Here is a 20,885-nt window from a genome sequence, read left to right as displayed (position 1 = left end):
AAACTATAATCATCCTGTTTTGAGAATAACAGATAATTGATTATACTGTTTGTTCCTCACTTAAATTGTGAATGAATTTCCAGCTGTGTCACATTTGTTTGCCTTATTGGTCTGATGCGTTGCTGGCATGGTCTTGAAGAATGTGGATTTTTCCCTCAGTTTTGTTTTTAAGATTAAGGAAGGATAAGAGGAGTAAGTCATTGTGTGCACCTCGCATGTGCTTCTTCCAGCTGTGGTGTTTTTTGGGGTTTTCTTTTTTTGCTTTATCATCACTTATTGTAAATCTATTTGAAACTCTGTCAACTGGAAAGCGATTTTAAATCTTTCCTGTTTCAGATAATATTTGATTCAGTACAGGTTTTGTTTGTCAGGGAGGGAACACCCACAGAACTCTGCCAGAGAAGAGGACTGGACTTAAATTTTTCATCAGCAAAGGGATAATTTCCTTTAATTACTGTAAAATTAGCATTGAACCGTGCACTGTTCGGCTGGAGCCTGATGAAAATGACATGCACATGAGATGAAGCCTGATCCTTGGCTACTCCTGCCATGTTCCCCACTGCAGCCAGTTATGAATAATCTATTCCATACATGTGTTTAGTGATTAATTAATGATAAAGCCTCTCAAATTCAATTGTTAGAGGGATGACATCATTGCAAAACATTCTTAGAGGGGACAGAAATCTGGTTTCAATCAGAAAGACGTCAGCGAGGCTTCCCTTCGCACCTCTGCATCAGAGACCCACGGCTAATGTGCTTCATAAAGGCGCCTTTTTGTCTATTTCTGTTCTCAGAGCTGAGAGGAAGCATATCAAATCTGCTACAGTGAACAGAGGAAGTGATTCAACGGGCCGTAGCCCACTCACTTCATCTGAAAAAATTAGAGCTTTGTCCGGCGCTGACAAGCGCACGCAGTTAACTTGGTCATTCAAAGTCTCCCAATGAGTTCACTTGTATAATATCATTAATAATCTGCTTTTAGTTGAATAGGTGGATTCGAAACCACACGCACGTATCAGTCATATTCAGCAGCAGCTACTTCAGGCGGTGCAGATTTGTTTTCCACAGATATGATGCAGATGTTGGAGTGAGCGGAACAGAAGCACCTACGCGTTTTAATAAATGCTTTTTCGCAGAGCATTAGCTGAACATTTGGAAGAGAACTAGAAGACGCTAAGTGATGTGATGGCTGTTGTTATGCACCTTTAAAAATACTTTCTGACATGAATATGCCTTAAAGGTGTTCCCTGTGGAATACTAGGTCTATGTTTTACTGTACAGTGAATCGTGGAATATGTGTGTGAGGTACAGTTTATGTTAGACCATAAATACATAGTATTTAATGAAGATGGTAAGAGCCCAGTCTAAGTATGCTCTGTATCAACAAGAAAATCTTTTAACGTTCCTGTAAACAGGATATGCAGTACTTGCTGCGCTACAACATGTGTCGGCAGGCTGTTGCTCGGAGCAGTCGTGAGCAATACGCTTAATGTAACCTTTGAGTATTCATGTTCAGGCTCATGGCGAGAGGCAGGACTACAGACTGGACGGGGCAACAGTCCATCACAACACGCCTAGATGTCATTCAGAACACCGTGGGGCAGTAGAGAGCCTCCAGTCAACCCGGTGTGCATGTATGGACGCTTTAGAAAACCTTAGTAACCCTAAATTGTTATTTTTTGCTGGCAGGAGTCTGTCAATAAAAGAAAAAGTAGGCACACGGATGGTGACACATTACTTTAAGTTCACAGTGTATTATTAAAACGTTTTCCGTTGGATTTGTACTTGACAAAAATGATGTATTGTCAGTTTTGTTGTCTCAGATTTTTCCCCCCTCTGGTTAAAAAATATCCAATTATCAAATATTATTCTTGCAGCAATAAACTTCTGCAAGTAAGCGGGCCTTGTATTCTGCTGACTCGCCTGTTCCCAGCAGCATTTTCCCTGGTTCCCTCCAAAAGCAGCTTAAAATTCAAATTCAGAGCCTTAATTACTGTAATTGGTAGATGCAAATTAACAGCAATTGGATTTGACTGGGGCCATAAATCCACAGCTCAGATCTTGCAGAATTTCTGGCAATGCAGAGCGGACCACCGTAGGCAGGGGTATTTAACTTACTAAGTAATTGCAAGTTTCATGAATCATAATGCTTATGAATTCCCCCTTGGCATCATCGCAGGCCCAGTGGGATTTTGCTTTAAGCCACTGAGTCATAGCGAGTCGATTGAGAAGCCACTGTGCATTCTGTTTCTCCTCAACAGCAAAGCCACAGAGCAACTGCCTGGTGCTAATTGTGGTTGGTTAAGGGCATTCGGAGCCATAGATTAATTAAAATGAATGATAATAGTGAATCACTTTACCCATCTTGCATTTATATATCTATCAGGTTGTTTCTGCATTTTCAAGGAGTCGGAGCCCAACGTGATGAAACGAACTGACACTGAAACGTGGGCATTTTTCCGCGTTTGCAGTTGGAATGTGCAGTAGTTGAGGTCTGTTCAGCATTAAGGTCAGAAAACATTCATTAAATATTGCACTTCAGAGTACAAACTTAATTCGGCATGAACTGACAGAATTAAACCTGAGAGGTTGATATAAGGTGTAGTGGAAAGCAGGGCTCCAAGTATCTTTAACACACGTGCACTGACATCCACTCTGGCCTTTGTCGGACGTGTAAGGAGACGTGTATTGCATGTGATTGTTGGGGAAATGGAGTGAAAAACAGGTCTGGGATTTGGGGGTTCAAGTTGTGGGTTTCAGAGTGACAAGATCCAGAAGCCAACGGTGCTGGTCTGTGCCCCAGTGCTTCCCGCCCCTGCTGCCTCGGTTCAGGGAGCGGAGATGTTGGAGGGGGGATGAAATCTTGAGAGGGTACGGTGAAAGAACAGTTAAAGTGAAGGGCCGGAATCCACCCTGCCCCACAGGATCTCCTCTGCTGCAGGCTGTAACGTAGCCCATGGCTCCCACACTCCTGCCATCAGGGCCTTAGCCTCAACCAGATCCCTCCGCGGTTTGTTTTACAACCTTGAACCACATTTAGCCTTCAGAAATGTAGTAGGTAATCAGGCTCTCCCAAGAAAACTCCTGAACCGTCTCGGCAAACCCTTTGGCTCCCTTCAGTATTATTCAGTAACAACTCTTTAAATATATTTCACTTTATTTTACTGTGCCTAAAACCACTCCTGCCCTGCGAGCCCTTAAATGAAGACATATTTACAAGTTGTGAGCAGCAGCAAATGAAACCCAGGGTTGTCTCCTAATGAGCTCATTTGCCATTTTATACACTACACGTACGTTACAGTGGGTGTTAACTGGTGTGTCACGGACGTGCCCAAAGGCTCCCACATTCATCCTGCGTCTGTTTAGTAAGAATGAGCATCACGGATTCTCTGCTCCGGGCTTCCACTCAACCGAGGGTGTCTCTTTGTGTGTATTTTCTGTTTTTAAGGAATCTGAAAGACAATTTAATTCATCAGTGATGAGGAACTATTTAAGCTCGCTCTCCAAATCCTGCAGCGCTGTCATGCCTGCACATATTTGTCTGCTGGTTCCCACTGGAGGGCTCAGCTTGGATGGAGGTTTTGACTCTGAGCCATAACGGTGTTGGACGGGTGCCTTCATGTTTCAGCTCTGATGCAAAATCAGCTCGGTGGCTTTTTCAGATTCAAATCCAGTTTAAATTGTGTCAGAGGGGAGTCTTTTTTTTTCTTTTTTTTTTTAAAATAATGGCCACGAATGCCATGAAACGGAGCATTCTTGCAGCTGAGCTTTTGATCCATTTTTTTTTTTATAAATAGCAGAATTTTGTCATAAAAAATAATGTTTCTCTGTGGTCTTTTCCTGCAATTAAAATAAGATTGGCTCAGGAACAAGGGCAGAGCGAAACGGTTGTGTATGAGAAAAATATTCTCTCACTCTCTCCCTTCCCTCCCTCATCTGCGAAAGCAAGCAAGCCATTTACGACTTGTTATTTTCCTTTTGCTCCACGGTCTCCACATGGCAGTGGCGAGCAGATGTTTGATAATGGCATGGGAGAGCCGGTAGGGTGTGTTCCACCTGCTTCGATCTGCGTGTTTTTATTTGGTGCGAGCGTACGGTTGGTAGAGTTAAAGTGCTGCGTTTCCCAAGGCATTCTCCGATTCTCCTGGCCAAGCCGTGTGGTCTTCACATGACCAATCAAATATGTCAAACCGCCAGTGTTTTCCCCCCCACATGTACAACAAAAAAGTCTGGCTTCAATTATTATTGCACCCCAAGGGGAACTTCCAAAATTCCTCCCCTCCTCATTTGTCAGAAATGAAGCGCTCTCGTTTCCTGCGATCAGCTGAAATATGTCTTTTGATATTAAATCACACCCGTTCCCACTGAATGCATGACCAAGACAAATGTTTATCATATTTATTTATGTCACTGCAGATGACCCTGCGGGGCTCTGACGGCAGGGGAGCCTGTTCTGTCAATCGGGAGTTTACGGATCGCCTCGATCAGTTGATGTTTAAAGCTAATTTGGAAAGAAAATGAGGGACCGGTAACTGTGGTTCGTTCGATGTGAAAAATATAGTTATATAATATAGTTATATAGGGAGGTCGAGCAGGTACTCTTACAGAATTCCTAATGAATCTCAACTGTCAAATCCCACCAAAATCACAGCGAGTTTTTGGTTTGATTTCTGTTGTACTGTGTTGATAAATGCGGTTCCCAATGTTGATTAAGGATCAGTTTCACTTGTTTGTAAGTCAACAATCCAGAGTTAATCCAGTTATACACCTCAGATCTCCCAGAGCCATTGTTGTTGTACTTGGTGCTTTTTGTCATAACAGCACGCTCTGGTAGATTCCGTTCCACTGCGGCTCAGGGGGGAAAAACACTATATGAAAATTGCCATTGACGTTGCAGAAACAAGAGTGCTGCTGCTGCAGCTGTGGCTGTTTTAAGCTCTTATTTATAGCATTTGAGCTCTCATTTGAATTCACCAGCACACATAAACATATCATAACGAAGCCAATGTGCTGATGTCATAGGCAGATGTTGAATTTTGACTATTCTCTTTGCTGTGAATTAGTCGGCATCTTTTCTCGAGCTGACATCATTTTTCCTTGACGGTCCTGTGATGGTTTCGTTGCGCATTTGACTGCAGTCACAGGCGGAGCTGCCCACTCCCGGCGTATCTCCCCATCAACGCTACCTTGTTACAGTTTGTGTATACTGTAGAAGCCCTGTGTTTCTGGAGACAGACAGACAGACAGACAGACAGACAGACAAAGGGAGGCAGTGAGAGCTACTACTGTGCCGTTCAGCCGGGGCTTTAAGCAGTGTTTACCATCAGTGATAAGCTGGCATAAATCAGAACAATTATAAAAGGCAAACCATTCCACCTGACGACTGGGGTTGTTTATCTTACTAGTACCAGAGGATTTGATTCAGTCGTAAATCATCCTGCAAGAAAACTTGTGCTACTTAACCACTCAGTAGCCCAGAGAAAAACATCAGCAGCGTTTGGCAGCTAGTGTCAGAAGCTCTTTCGATGGTCACATGTAATCCAGTTGGTTTAACCACGCAGGTGCATCATCAGTTGAAGTCTGTTTATTCAGAAAACGTTATCAGCTTTCACTGACTCGCCACTTCTTCTCTCCAGACGAGCTTTCAACCTTGGCATCCTGCACGACCCGGGGTCAGAGGTCGAGGATCGTCAGTACCAGATCGACCTCCAGTCCATCAACATTGGAACGGCTCAGTGGGAGCAACTCAAGCCAGAGAAGGAGGGATCCAAAGGAGGAGCATCGGCGGAGAGTGAGAGGAGCTCCCAGAACCCGGCTCTGGAATGGAACATGGCCAGCAGGTCAGTATTAGCATAATCATCATGAGACCAAGATTCCGAACGTCATCTAACTCGTTCATCCAAATGTGGGCCCGTTTAGACAATCTCTGGGGCAAGGGTGAGCAGGAGTAGGTGATCTGAATTTTAGTTGACGTGGATGTTCACAGGTCAGATTTTGTGTGCGCTGCCACTCTGGGGTTGGGTGGGGGGGGTCCTGTCTGTCACCCAACAGCTATGGGGATAAACACCTCCGGCTTCCACCTTCTTTAAATGTCCTGTCTGATTTTGATGGTCCAGGTTTTGTTTGGCTAGTATGATGTGTTAAAGTTGGTCCAGTTTTCAGCATGTAAAACAAAGTTTTTTCCAGAATCATATAAAAGCAAGTCTTGGTGCTGTTCTAAAGGATTCTGTATTCATCCCACGTGGAAGCAGCAGCGAGTGTGTCCACACCGCGTCTCTATGCAAAGTCATAAATATAAACGATTTTATATATATTTTTATAAACTTGGGAGCTAAAAAGCAGCACAAATGTTGCAGCCCATTTGGCTCCCCATGCGTTTTTCCACCCGTGTTTTGAGAGGGAACAGGCCCAAAAATCACAGGCAAGGACCAAACTTAACTAAAAATAAGCTAATGTGGAAGAGCGTGACAGGAGCCTGATTGAAACTCGTCAGTTTGCAGGTCACCAGAGTCTGGATGAAGGTCGGCTGCTGAGACACAACACCTTTAACATGCAGACACGGTCAGACCCACTCTGCAAGAACCCTGAAACCAATGTTTAGGCCCCATGAACTCTGGTGTTTTCGTATTATTCTAATCATTATTATTGTTAGTACATGTCTTACATAAACACTCTGACTCTGGCTTTTGCCATGAAAACACAGTGCTGCTGCCATTGGTGATGCTGAGAATTAGCTCCCTGGCCTGCCACTGAAAAAGAAAAACATGGCCTTGCATTATTATGATTAATTAAAGCATCACCCCAGCGGTCAGTTCTACATCCTTGCCTTTGTGTTGCTCTGCCTCTTTAACTTCAAGACACAGCAGCAAAGATATTAGGACAGCGTCTCGCCTCCGACCTCTCCGCTAACGTGTTTTGTAAATCTCTCCTCTCTCTGAACTGTTTCTTAACAATGGCTGCGGATTGTTGTAAAACAGCTTTTACAGAAGGCAGCGGACTTGGACCCGCGTCAGGCTCATACACCCTATTACCGAGTCTGACAAGCTTGTATAAGCAAGGGGCTACTTAGGTTTGTTCTAGACACTTTTTTTTTTCTCCCCTCAATTTGTTTCCGTGTTGATAAAGACAAGTCTGCTTTTGCCTCGTGGAGAGGCCAGATTCTCTGACAGGGCAATGAGGTGAGATTCTGGGCTCACACTTTAGGCTACAGAAGATTCTAAATGCTTTTGTGTATACTCAACTTTCTTTGGACATACTATACAGCACGTCTGGATTTCAATTCAGAACTTGATGGATTGACCTGACATCTAGCCTCGCAGTTACTATACGGTCTTGCACTATAACAAATGCTCCTTTATTTTTATAGTGACTTTTTGCAAATCTGTGGTGTCCAAATGACAAATCACCTAATAATCAGAATGTTTTATCTCTGTCTTTCCCCATTTTCAAGAATCCTTCTGTGCGCTTATGTTGAAAAGTTTAAGCTGGACTTTTATCTGCATCTAAATTACTCGGTGGTTCAATTTTCCCCTCTGGGGCCCAAAAGATTGTAGGTTTTGTTGAAGAATGGTCTTTGCTAAACTGACCTGGACAGTATACCCTGGCTGCAGCCACCCTTGTGATCCAGCCATCATGGAACATGTGATTTAGAACGTTCCGACACGTTCAGGAAAAGGGAATCAGGTTCACAGCTTCACTTGTCTGCCGCAGTCACCCGCAGAAGCTCGCCGCCTGTCTTATAACAGGTCCTGACACTTGCACCCGCCTCCAAGGCTCGCACCTTTTGCTTTTTTCCAACATCCCCTCTAGTTTTTAAGTCGTGGCGTGTTCACTCCTCCGCTTCTTGGGGTCCGTATCCCATAGTTGAGGCTCCACGGTGGCCTCGGTTGGCTTCCTGAGGTTTTTGTGAGGACATTCCAACACTGTGGATCCTCTGACAGGATCTGTCCTGGTCCCAGATTGCTGGGTAGGAATGGGTCTGAACTTTTCAGCTCCTATCTTGTGAGCGATCTGCTGCACAACTCGCGCATTTACACACACTGGCCAAGATACAGCTTTGTATTATAAGTCGTTATATCCATCTTCTGTGCTTAACACAGAGTTTTCCAGTCCATATTACTGGTAAGCTGAGCCTCATGAGTCGGAGCCCTGCTGGTGAATGATAGCACCTGTCCACTGCAACGGGACACTCGTTGTTTCACTCTTTGTCTGAGGGGAGATTAGCCGCCACCAATTGGCCTCACAGATCATTTCACCTCCAAGTATGGCCTCCCTCAAACTCACTACGCAAAGAAATGCATCGGAAAATAATCCCTTCAGGGCACTGCAATGCACATTTGTGTATCAGAGGTGAATATGATATTGGTCCTTGTTAAGTACTGTACTCTGGGTCACCTAGAAACAGGGTGGTTTTTAAACCCGGCCAACTATAAATATTGAAAGCTGTTCCTCTTGATTGTTTTAATAGCAGCAGATGTGGCAATTAACACCACCTTATAAAGCCCGCTGGTATATTTGTTTTACTGCTAACAAATGTTCCCACAAATATGACCTGATTGTGGGAATGGGCATTAGTGAAAAGAGAGAGCCAGTGTGAGATGTTGTCTATTTGATCTCATGTACACAATTAAGGGCTGTTTATAATTGAGGCTTGTCAAATAATGTCTCAGTTGGCCCCTGCAATATATTCAGGTTTCCATCTAACAAAAAAAAACCCTATAGGAATGTTTCACAGTTTGGACCCGCATGAGAAAATGTATTTTAAAGTCACTTTTGACTTTATTGTGTTAACCTCTTATACGTGAAGGAATGGGACACATTTTACAACTTTACAGATTATTAGATTATACCAATCAGCCAAAACATTAAAACCACAAAGACAAATGACGTGACTCACCCAAACATCGTTAGGGAACGAGCACAAACCTTAAAATAATGTGCTCCACCGCAGCACAAATCACATTCGGGAATGGTTCGACTAACATGACAAAATACCCACAGATTTGACCTGGCCATCCAAACTCCCCAGGTTTCAATCCAATTAGACATGCATGAGATGTTGCAGAACAGTGGGAGGAAGAGAGAACCCCACAAGACCCAAAAGAACAACATGGCTACTGTCCAACAGTAAAGCAAATATGGTTAACAGATGAAGACTAGCAAACACATGCTAAACACTTTTTACCCCTCTGTTTGCCTCATATTCTGTCTTCATCAATTTTTTCTGCATGTCTTCTTTATTGTCTTCCACTATTTTCATATATAGAGCTGGAAGGTTACCTTGTTTTTATTGCTCCATCCTGGTCCAATTTTACTCTGGTACGACATTCACACATCATTTCTGTATGAGCGGTGTGGTTTTGGATGCTCAGGTATCCTGGGTGCCAGGTTACAGTTTAAGCTAAAATTAAAATACAGTTTTTTGGAGCACACAGTGAAATCTGAGCAGAGCACAGAGCGATAATGAGCAGAGTGGCCCGCAGCCGCCCTGAGCCTCGCACCGCTAACGTGCTCCGGTTGCTGGAAGGAAAGTCGACATGTTTGTCCAAAAGAAATCCAGCCCAGTGGAAGCATGAATTTTGGTGGGAACCAGTCTAAATCAAGTTTACATTATATATTTTTCTAACGTTAAAGCGAAAAGCTTTTGATTATGTGTACATTTTTGTACAATAACGGTACCCTTTCTCAACTCGTGCTGTGTCTTCTGTTCAGTATCAGGAGGCATCAGGAGCGCCGAGCCATCCTGACACCGATCCTGACTGACTTCTCTGTCCGGGTGACGGCCGCGCCAGCCATCATCTTCAGTAAGAACGTGTCTCCTGACTGCAGTCAGCCCGAGGTCAGTATCAACTCCTGTTTTATAAGCAAAGTGAAAACCCTCATTTTAAAATCACGGGTTCGGATCTAAAATGTCACTCAGAGTCGTCCGTATTTTCCCATTTTGCTTCATAAAGCGTTTTCATTACTAATGCTGACATCGCTTTTACTCTGACCGTGACCTGCTGGTGTCATGCCTGATATCATTACCCTCACAATCCATATGAAAATAGACTTTGATTATATCAAATGTCATGAATCTTTACCTTTTTGCCTCTTAACATACAGTAACTAACTCATTAGGAATTCCACAGCTTGTCCCTGGTGTATTGGAGGCTCTTGACCCGCAGAGTTCAAACCTTTCTGCTTATACAGCTGATGTTTTCTGGCATGGCTCTCTTAGACTTCCTGTCTCTTTGATGCCTCGTCCGTCCACACTAATGTGCCCCTTGACAATGCCTCACAGCTAATCCATAGTTTTCACCAACACACACACACACACACACACACACACACACACATTGTGACATTGTAACTCCCAGAGATATTGAAACACAGCGCCAGCAATAACAAAAACAGCCCTATTGAACTGTGCAATGCATATACCATAACAATGTAATTATTCAATATTCTACTACTTTTCACATGATTTTTCAGCTACATTTATTTAATATTAATGTATTTACTGTGCAGTATTTGTTTGGTTTGGTATCAGGTCCTCATTTGTTTACGTACTTTATAATCTAAATTTACCCGCTGCTTATAACCATCGACACAAATGTATCTATAATGACATTATGTGAAGTTACTTTTGATTCCTACTTTGGTGCCTGTGTGTGGTTCAACTCTGGGGTGTTAGTGAATGATATCCTGTTGGATGTAGCCTCCAGGCTGTGGTTGAAAACGCTGGCTGTGGGTGGGACCCTGGAGAGGATAAGAGAAGGGGAAGAGAAGGAAAAGGAACAAGTGAGCTAAGATGGCAGATAAAAGTAGACTGTGTTCATACAAAGGAGGACTCAATGCTGCAAACAAGCCTGATGTTTTGCTCAGCTATTGCTCTCCCCAGCCACCTCCTCCTTCATATCCCTGCTGTCTTCTCTCCCTCATCCCTGTGTAGGAGGTGGTGGTGTGTGGCCACTCCCTGGAGGTGAATGTGACGAGCAGCCTGGACTTCTACCTCAGCGTTGCCCAGGTGCAGCTCCTTCAGCAGCTTTTCAGGGACAACATGGTGGGGATGGACACTCCAGAGAAAATTGCAGAGGTACACGAGAACCCACCTTTGATTTCAGCTCACTACCATCAACATGCTGATAATAAATGTCCTTCCAAAGCGCCACAGTTTGAGCTAAATAAGCTGCGCAGCTTAGGCTCCGTGATGGCCGTGATCATAACAGTGCCCCTAGCGATCATCTGTGACTGTTGTGGTTTAATTTATAATGTTTAAATATTTACTCACTCAGTGCGAGTCGGCCCTCTGATGTGACCTTAGTTTACTGTGCTGTGCTCATCTGCAGCGGTGAGGGCTGTTCCTATTGTTTACAGGACAGGGAGCTCCTAGGCGCCATTTGCGACGGCTGACCTCTTATTAAAGCTTTCTAATGGAACACAATATAAAAATATTTACCAGCTGTGATGAGGATGGGAGTCGTTGAGGAGGAAAAAGGATGTGGCCGAGAATGGGAAAGGAAATGGAATGAAGTGAAGTTTGCGAGTTGACACAGGGATTTTATTGGTTATGGGAGGGTGTGTGCAGTACGCACGTCAGCCGGGTCCTGCGTCTGTAAAAGCTGCTGTAATGTGAAGCAGTCCACCTTCCTGGAAAAGCAGAATTGCGTAATAATCCCACTCACTTTACCTTTATCTTTAATAAAATAGATGCCCAGTCCAATCTATACATTCTGAAAAGATGCTAGCTGTCTACATTTGAGGTTTTTTCCATTTCTTTAGTGCAGTAGTGTGGAAACTATGAGCTGCTTCATCACATATTATACCAGTGTAGATATTGATCAGTTATCTTAAAGCCATTGACTCCTGATTTGGATTGATTCATGGCCCGATTCTCTCAGTAAGCTAACAATGTACATAATTAGAAGGTGCAAGGTGGAGGAAGAGTCGGCATTTCCCTACAGAAATCGTCCACTATAGCGACTACAGTCTTTAGCTAAGTAAACAAACCCATACAGCAGGATAAGAGTGATTCAGTTCATCCATTACTGGAGAGAAAATACCTTGATCTGTCTTGCAGATGTTTTTGCGTCAATTGTGCCATATTAATATCAGATGATTGATATCTTGATCTTTATTTATTTGCTTTCCTAGCAGTGCCATTATAGAGTGTAACGGTATCACCATTAACGCTGCAGTTAGCCAGTATCTCTTCATCTTGGTGCAGCTGCAGAGCGCGGAGGTTACTCTCAGCAAACTTGGCCTGGCTTTGGCTTTGCGGACGGTCTCTGTAAAACTATTTGTACCTCCATCTATCTCAGTGGTGTAAGTCTTTTGGCATCTGCATCTGTCCGGCTGCTTGGCCCAGACCCCACAGAAGGGAGGTCAGTGTGGCTAAGACATAATCACTCCTGATGCGTAGAGGTCTGCAACGGCTCATTGTGCATGCTGGAGAGCCCTCTAGTGGTGCTCTTTATTACCACATAAGTGTGTGATTTCATGCACGGGCAGGCTCCTGGGCTGTTTCTCTTCTTTCACAGTCCGCTCTGCCAGCAGCCTGTCTACCCCCTGCTAACGTATTACACACACCAGCATTAAATAATATCAGTAGTGTGTGCACAGACATGGCTGGGAGTGTATGATTTGGAACAGGTAAAGCGTTTGGATATTGTTTGAGTCTAACTGGTTAAAAACAGATGCTTGTCTACCCCCTGCTAACAGGTAACAAATAGCGTTCCCATGCATGTAAATGTGTTTCCATTCCACAATGAGAGTCAGAATATGAACTTTTTATCTATGCTTTTTAGGGAGTTGTCAAGTTTGTTTGTTCTTTCCTCATACAACCTGTTCAAAAATTCCAATTAATGGCCGGTGTTGAGTCTTCAGCACATGTTGGGTGACTATTTGTTTAAACTAAACCGCACTCCTCAGTCTCTTATGTTCAAATCCCTTTTCCTCTTTCCTTCTTCTTTCATTATGCTCCTTGCTAGACATTTTGGAAACAGGGCTGTTTGCCTTCAGTAGATTGTGCACAATCCCGTACACTGATTTCAAACAGTTCCCTTTTTTCCTCACAGCTGCGTTTTATTGTCTGAGTTAATGAATTTGTTTTGCAGAGGCTTTTACGTTCCCTGGCAGTGATGAGGCGAGCAAGGCGCGTGGGCAATGTCTGCAGCTCTTGTGTGTGATCTCAGTTGATTCTCCTCACCTTGATGTACATAATAAAGCACACATTTACGACCCTTCAGTGTATACACAAGGATGTCGTCCCTACTTGTTTCATATAGTCAGGGTCCTTGTGCAGACAGTTTTCCTGTCTCCATAGCAATTCCGGCTAAATCGTGATTTGCAAACAACTTCAAAATGGGATCGTTGAGCAGACGCGTTTGTTCTTAAAGTCGCGCCGATAGCTTCAATCTGTCACATTATGACTTCATCTCTTTATTTTTTGGTGGATGTTAATGATGATAAAGCGAGGCTGCAGCGGGGTCAGGCCACTTTCAGCAGCAGGAGGGACCACAGTCGGGGAGCTATGAATAGATGATTGAGCAGCTTCTGGAACTTATCGTACCGCTCTGTCATCAGCAACACACCCTCCCATGCACGCATGTTCAAAACCTACACACAAACATGCTCATGGCTCCCACATTTTCTGCATGCAGCCTTTTATTTCAGTGTTGTAGTACTGCTTTATGGCAGCTGCACAGTCTGTGTTTGGAATCTATGTCTATGGTGGTGCTGAAAGTACACAAATTGTTTATCTGCCTCCCCTCTCTCGTACCCTTTTCCTCCACACACCTCCACGACGGTCTCTGATTGGCTCACTGGGCTCCATCTGTTCCTTAATATAGGCGACCACTAAAGGTTCCCACTGTTGCATCATTTCCATCTGAACTGGTAGGAAGCAAGAAGGTTTAAAAACAAATGCAATTAAAAAAAATGCTTCCATCATCTCATGTTTGGCATGTATCTCTTTCCCTTTCTATCTGATACACACACACACCCAGACACACACACACACACACACAGAGGCAACCCAGGTCAGCCATGTGCTCGTACCACAGTATGAGAGGAAAATACCCTCTGGTGCAGGGGAAGTCCCGCTCTGCTTCATCTTCCACCTCATCCTGGGATGATTACATGCATGGGAAACAGGGCTTTAGACTTCCTCCAACACACACAGACACACACAGATGCCAGTACACATGCAAACCCACACGAGGCAGTACCCATGAACAGGGCAGTTAGGCCTCACAGGATCTTGTGAATTACAGTTTCTAGTAAACACATATGGGGGAATCCTCTTCCCAATCAGTCATTGGTGGTCTTATCTCCATCCATCCTTCCTCTTCTGCTGTTTTTCTTCCTTTTTTGTTTTTATTTGTGCGTCAGTTGACTTTGCTCCTCACTCTATCAGCTCCGTCCTAATCTCCAGAGTCTCTCATCCATTTCCTATTGCATTTCCCTTTCCTCTCTTTTCCATGTTCACCGTCTTTTCCCAAATGTATCTCCTGTTGAGACTGGCGCAGCTCCTTCTTGGAAATGTGCCTCCATCCCTGTCTGGCCTGTAGAGAAAGTTCTTGCTCTGACACAGAGTTTGACTGGTGCTGTTGTGCAGATCCAACCCCTCCTTTTAAACTCTCGTTGGTTGTAAACCTGAAGCTTTTCAGTGTTTTGCCATCCTGTGATGTGGGTCTGTCAACAAATGCACCTCACATCCTCCGAAGAGAACAAATGTTCCTTCCAAGTGTTGCTAAATATAGCCTGTGAGAGTAGGGGCTCACTTGCTCACCTACTTTGACCTCTTGTATAACAGCAGTTTTAGCTGAATTAGTAGGAGTTTTAGCTGAATGACAAATGGACACGAGTGGCTCATCTAAGCTGTGGAGCTGTAGATAAGCCTGGCTGAGTGGGTGACCTGAGGTTGGATCCTGGTCTGTTTATGTTCCACATAAACCATTCCCGAAAACGCTCCTCTCCGTGATGAGTGTTTCATATTGTCTTGTAGCTGCTTAGTTTTGAGATCTGAAAGATTCTCTCTCGACCTTCGATCTCTCCAGGACAGTGAGGTGTCGGAGGAGCTTTATCGTCCTCTCTGGGCCAACAGAAACACAGAGACATAAGACAAGAGCGAAAACACGAAACGCAGAACAGAAAAAGAGCAGACGGCCGAGACAGCGTGAGAGCGGATGGCCATGCGGCAGTGCGGGGAAAGGGGAGCAGTGAGAGAGGGAGGAATTCAAGCGGATGAGACCTGACAGACTGAGAGAGAGAGCTTGAATCTGGTGTTTTCCTTGATTCCTGGTCCTGTCCAAAGCATTTGACGATGAACGTGAGTGCTGATGTTTCTGAGAGGTCAGCTCTTAAACAGTCAACCTGACTATTAACCCTCTCTGAGGGCCAGATCCCTTTCACACTGACCTCTTCCCATCCTGCTTGATAATATTTTCTTTCGTCCTGTTGCTGCTACGAGTAATAATAAATAAGGCTCTCTGCGCGCCCATCTCCTTTTCCATTTTGGCTCCTCAACATTTTCGTAGGTAAGCGGTGTTGTCTCAGCTTATCTTAGACCTATATATTTTCCTAGCCAGCATTCATCTCGCTGCCCTTCTTTTGTTATGAAACTGTATCTCTCCCCACCCCCCACTTTGTGCGAATCAACTGCTAATTGACAGCCAGTCATAACAACTCACCTTCCTCATTGAGCCCCGGCACTCCATCCAAGCCTGTCCTCGGAGCATAACCGTGGCATATTCCTAAATTGGCCCCTTGGAAACTCAATCTATTCGAGAGCAGTAGCAGCTGAATTTTCTCTCTCCTCAATCGGTTTTGGCGAAATTGGCGTGAAAACTCCAGATAAAATCACGAAGGTCAGAATTCTATTAGAGCATGGAAACAAGTGATGCCTTTGAGCAGAGGCGCTGGGGCCCCCACTGTAAGCTACGGGATCGAGTGTCAACTCAGGTGAGCAGGAGTCAGGAGCGACCCCCCCGACCCTTCACTGCTTGCAAGGCAAACAGGGTCATATTCTCAGGGGACCAGTAAAACCAGTGCACACCAGTGGCACAGACACATTCCCAGACCACTTTTTAGTGCAGATATGGAAGATGTTATGGAGGAAACACCTTTAAACTCAACACCTGTGTAAGCAAGAATTCACCAGAGTTACAAAGGATGAGGGCCTTCCTTGGTAGATCAGTCTGTCGGGGACTGGGCCGAGCAGCCCCGGTGCGGAAAACACTTTGGTGGGAGGTGTTCTGGTAGCAGGCAAGGTTCCAGGACACCCTTGAGCAGGGAAGCAAACCTCCAACTGTTCACGCAGGGCCCTGTGAGCCAGTACTGCAACAAACAAGCAAGAACTGTAACTGAAGTCTGTTCTTTTAGCCAGGTGCTTGTATTGTGCACAGTAGCTGTCATATTTTGTCCCACGCCTCTTTAAGGGTATATTTCATAAACCTACAGTATGCGTTCAGCAAGCGTAAGCAATGGGTGAGGTCTCTGGGACTGGCTCTGAAACCCGATAAAGGCGTGCAGATACAAATGATTTCCACACAATGGCAGACACGCTAGGATAGGTGCCATACAGCCGCTTGAGGTCCATGTCAGAAACATAACTCAGATGTTTTGGATCATCTGGAGGTGAGCTTGATTTTACACTTCACCTGTTTCTGTTTGCCGGTTTGGAGCCGCTCCAGTGGTTCACATGTGCATGACAAAGATGAATCGCCAGACACGCCTCACAAAATTCCCACATTTGGGATGGGCGGCATCAGGCCTTCAGTTGCTGTGTTTTGAGCTGCTCGTATTTCGGGCAGCAGAAATAATGATTTAAAGGAAAAAAAAGAACTGGATTGCAGTTTGTTGGTGTTCCGCTAATGTTAAGCCACAGAAACTAGGCAGCCCTTCCAACTGATCGGATCAAGTCCCGAAAACGGGTTCTTGACGTTAGCATGTCCTGATGAGCCAAGGTGTTCTGAATGCCACATTCTGGTTTAGTTTGGTTTACCTTTGGCCCCCTCTTGTGTGTCGGATGTGTCCTCGGACCCTGTCCTCTCTGTTCTCATTGTCTCGGCCCTCCCTGCTGACCCAGATAAAGGGGACTGAGGGTCTTGGATCATTCTCCTTTGCGAACCTGACACACAGTACATTGGCGCCTGTGTCTCACTCAGACCTGGGAGCACATCCAGGGAGAAATTAAAGGAAGATTACCTCCATCCCCTTCTTCTAATTTCAGCTCTGTAAATAGTCATGGAGCCAGGATTGTTCATCTTTGGGCGCCTCTTTTAATTTAATGGAAGCCTGCGAGTGTGCTTTTGTCTCCGAGTGAGCCTTTTGTCCCCTGGGTGTGAACCGATCATCACAGCATATCTCAGCAGACCTCGGGGGGCTCATCTACCCCTCCTTAGCACTAAGCCATGGTGTGCTCCAAACATCCTCTTCTCACCTCATTGTTTTCTGTCTGTTGCTGTTTCTCTGTGTTACTAAAGCAGAGAAGAAGGACATGTCAAGCAGCAGTGCAGGGACACACTTCAGAAGAGGACTTAACGAAGGACTTCTTTTATGCAGTCTCTGACATCTGCTTTCATGCTGAGCACACGCCAAACAGCAAAGTCTTATTTGTTCTTTGCTGAAAACTAAAGCATCAAAGCTAATGATGTCCGTTTGAAAATCTGGTGGGGTGGTTCTAAAGTTTGGACTGAGCTCTGATGAGCACCTGATGATGCCTGCGGGACAGCTGTGGTTTGAGTCTCATCCCCGGGTCTGTTCACGAGCCACATCACTCCTGGTTGGTCAGGTCGCACAGACCTTCCATTGTGGGTTCGTGCACAGAATATGTCACCAACCTATTGACCGGGCCATCTGCCTAGACCTGCCGGTAGGTGCAGACCGTTTACACACAGGGACACCTGGACTCACTGGAGCCCAAATGATAGATGATAAAATTACAGCAACAAGTCTTAAAGCTAAACAGGGACTCTGACCACTAATAGGAGCCAGTTGTTCCCTCCCACGTTCTCATGAAAAGAAAGAAGATAAGACAAAGGAAAGGAAGTCTGAGGATGACTCTGCTGCTGTAGAGGCCAGTTCAGAATAATTAAGACACACCCCAGGCTTCTTCTGTCTCTGATTCACAGTTGCTGTAGTGTGTCTTCTAATCACACCTTTGTCCACATCTGGCCTTCATCTTCATGGAGCAGTCCTGATGTAAAAGAAAGGGTTGAGCCTGGTTACCATAGATATTGGACATAAAGTTAATATAGACTGAATATAGAGAACTGTGTTTTATTTAAAGGTTTAGCTTCATTTTAGATATTATGATAATTATTTTTTGTAGTATTCTTTGATTTTTTTTGCTTTATGACTGATCTCTTTTTTTATTCTAAACGATAAAAGCATTTGGTAATAAAGTTCAGCAACATCTCCTCCTCGCCAAGAGATTATGCTGGATGAGCAGCGAAGGCCTGTATATCATTTCTGAACTCTTGCATCATGATTGTCGAGCCGTTTTCTTTCTTTTCTTGGAGATGTCTCTCAATCTTTTTAAATCATATTTGATTACCTAAACTTGCATGCAGGGCATGGTAAGTTTGGCAGGCTTCTCTGAAATTCCACTCTCACAATAGGGAGGCCTCGCCCTGGAACCTAATGTATGGAAGCTTCCGAGCCCATTGAGCTTCAGTGAGGAATGGCACTCGGTGCACTTTGTGGCAAAATATTTGTCAGCAAAGTAAAATCATATGGAGTCAGAGCTGGTTTTGAAGTTCAGTCAATTATTAAACAGAGGCCTTTGCTGCCACATCTCCCAGAGCCATTTTTATCAACAACATGCTGCCGTTTCCCAGATGGACCACATTAACTCACTTTCACAATTTTTTATTTTTTTTTTACATTCGCCAGCCTTTATCATTTTGCATCTTTTGTTTGAGAGCCAATGCTTTTTTAAGCCATGAAGTAACTAAAACAAACTGCAGAGAATCGTGATGCTTTTAGGGCTTTTGCATGATTTCCTTGGTTGGGTCTAGCCGCGTTACATGGACAAAAGCAGCATAAACTACAAACACCAACGCTTCTCTGAGATTTGTTAGAGTGCAGATTGGGGGTGTGGAGAATAAAAAAGTGCTCTTTCTGCTGCTCTGAGAGTCAACTTTAAAATCCCAGAGGAGTGAACCCACCCACCAATGTGAGCGGGGGGAAGGAGCTTGTTAAAATGACCCCACTCGGCGCCCTGGCTTTGGAGAACGCCGTGTTTAAACTATAGTTGACAGTCACTCTCAAGCACTCAGCATCCATTTGCAAACTAGAGGGTCGCGACCTTCCGTTCCGTCTTTGTTGTGGTTCAGCTGAAGTGCATAGCAGGTTGCCTTTGTTATTGAAACACAGTTGAATGTAGTAAATGGCTGCCTTTGATGCCCTTTTTTTGCTTTGTGGCCGCTGTTCTGGTGCACAAAGAACAGTTACTGCGCGTAATGTATGTCTTCCCTCTTCTGTTTTCCACAAGAAAATGAAGGAATGAATTGTGGTCTTTCTGGCATTTGGTTACATATTATTGTTGTTATTTTTGATTAAGATGGGGTTTTTGTTTTTTTTTGCACTGAGGTTTTCTTTCATAAGCACAAAAGCACCATTGCCCGCTATCGGCTTTATGGTTCCGGTAAACAATAGCAGAGGGTAGCACAGCAGGGGGCTGAACTGTAAACTGATTTACTAAAGATACAGAAGTTAATTTCCATGCAGGCATCCTGCAAGCCACTGAATAGTACCGTCAAGAAGATTTAGGTGCATGACTTCCAGGTTTTTCTATGGGAATTCTTTGGGAGTCATATGGGAAAATGTCATAAATATTTAACAATTTTTTTAACCTCAAATGCAGGAAAAGGAGCTCGTCTGATGATTGTTCTCCTGTAACAATGCTTTCATTCTGCTGCACAGTAGCTGCCCATGAAACATGCCTACTGACTTTAACCGGATGGAAACACAGTACATTTAATATTTAAAATGAAATGACAAAATATTGACTCTTTATTTTTCCAGGCATATGACTGGGCACCTTTACACATTTACCCCTCTTTACCCCTCTAAAATCTGCCCGTTTCAGGCTTCAGCCCTGACTTGTGCTTGTGAAACGTTTTGAAAGAAATAATAGTGACCTTTGTTACTTCTAATCTCTTTATTGTAGTCTCTCCTACCGACCACCACGGACTTGTCTACCATCTTAAAACATCCAGATTTTCCATGTTCCCTGATCTCTGAACCTGAATCTCAACCTGGTTTTCATTCATCTGGAAACAATCAAGTGCATATGTGGTATTCAGAAGTAAGAGTCCTGTTGTACTGGACTATCGGGGTGGCAATGGGATGATTTGATTCTTGCTCCCACATATTAGCCTTCATCCCGCCAAGTTGTTCCGAGTTACGCTGACAGAAATAGTGGTCGGACGTGGTACACATGATATGATTGGCACTTGGAAGCATCACCGTTTCACACTTTGAGGATTATCCCTCATTTTCCAGAATGTTCAGCCTAGAGACTCTGGCGGGATGACCTCATGATTGGCTGGCGGTGCTTGGAGGGGTGTTTGCCTGCACGCAGTCGCACATTCACAATCACGATCAACTCCTGTCCAGAGACAGATTGCACTGGGAGCTGGAAACAGCGCTTCACTGCAGCTGTTATATAATAGGATAGAAAGTAATTGTTGGAAATGGGGATTTTAGTGGAACCCAGGCTGCAGCTGTAGTGTTTGTATATTGATTTTAATTATTATTATTTAGGTCTGTGATAAATTGGTTGGCACATAAGCGTTATGTAGGTTTTGGATTTTTATATTTTCTTTTCAGTGATCAAACAGAAAATAGACACATAAGTAAAGAAATGCTACGGCGTCGATGTGCTGGAAGCGCAC

The 20,885-nt window shown here is 44.3% G+C and overlaps 1 protein-coding gene and 1 long non-coding RNA gene across 3 annotated transcripts in view; one reads left to right on the top strand and one right to left on the bottom strand.

Annotated features, from left to right (window-relative positions):
* The window catches only part of LOC101062313 (vacuolar protein sorting-associated protein 13B), a 231,129-nt gene that overhangs the window by 144,446 nt on the left and 65,798 nt on the right, over positions 1–20,885 (top strand). For both annotated transcript variants that reach the window (XM_029839039.1, XM_011605289.2), the window contains exons 32-34: positions 5,637–5,840; positions 9,712–9,838; positions 10,934–11,077. In XM_029839039.1, the coding sequence (XP_029694899.1) occupies positions 5,637–5,840; positions 9,712–9,838; positions 10,934–11,077 (475 nt within the window). The remainder of the gene's footprint in view (positions 1–5,636; positions 5,841–9,711; positions 9,839–10,933; positions 11,078–20,885) is intronic.
* Positions 9,771–11,515, bottom strand: LOC115250451 (uncharacterized). Its single transcript, XR_003889002.1, has 4 exons — positions 11,441–11,515; positions 10,626–10,740; positions 10,083–10,282; positions 9,771–9,852 (listed from the first exon to the last, which is right to left on the bottom strand). It is a non-coding gene; the product is annotated as an uncharacterized lncRNA (long non-coding RNA).

Source organism: Takifugu rubripes, chromosome 7 (genome assembly GCF_901000725.2).
Source record: "Takifugu rubripes chromosome 7, fTakRub1.2, whole genome shotgun sequence".
Classification (NCBI taxonomy): Eukaryota; Metazoa; Chordata; class Actinopteri; order Tetraodontiformes; family Tetraodontidae; genus Takifugu; species Takifugu rubripes.
The sequence above is the reverse complement of the archived record's forward strand: the minus strand, read 5'-3'. Positions and strand labels throughout refer to the sequence as shown.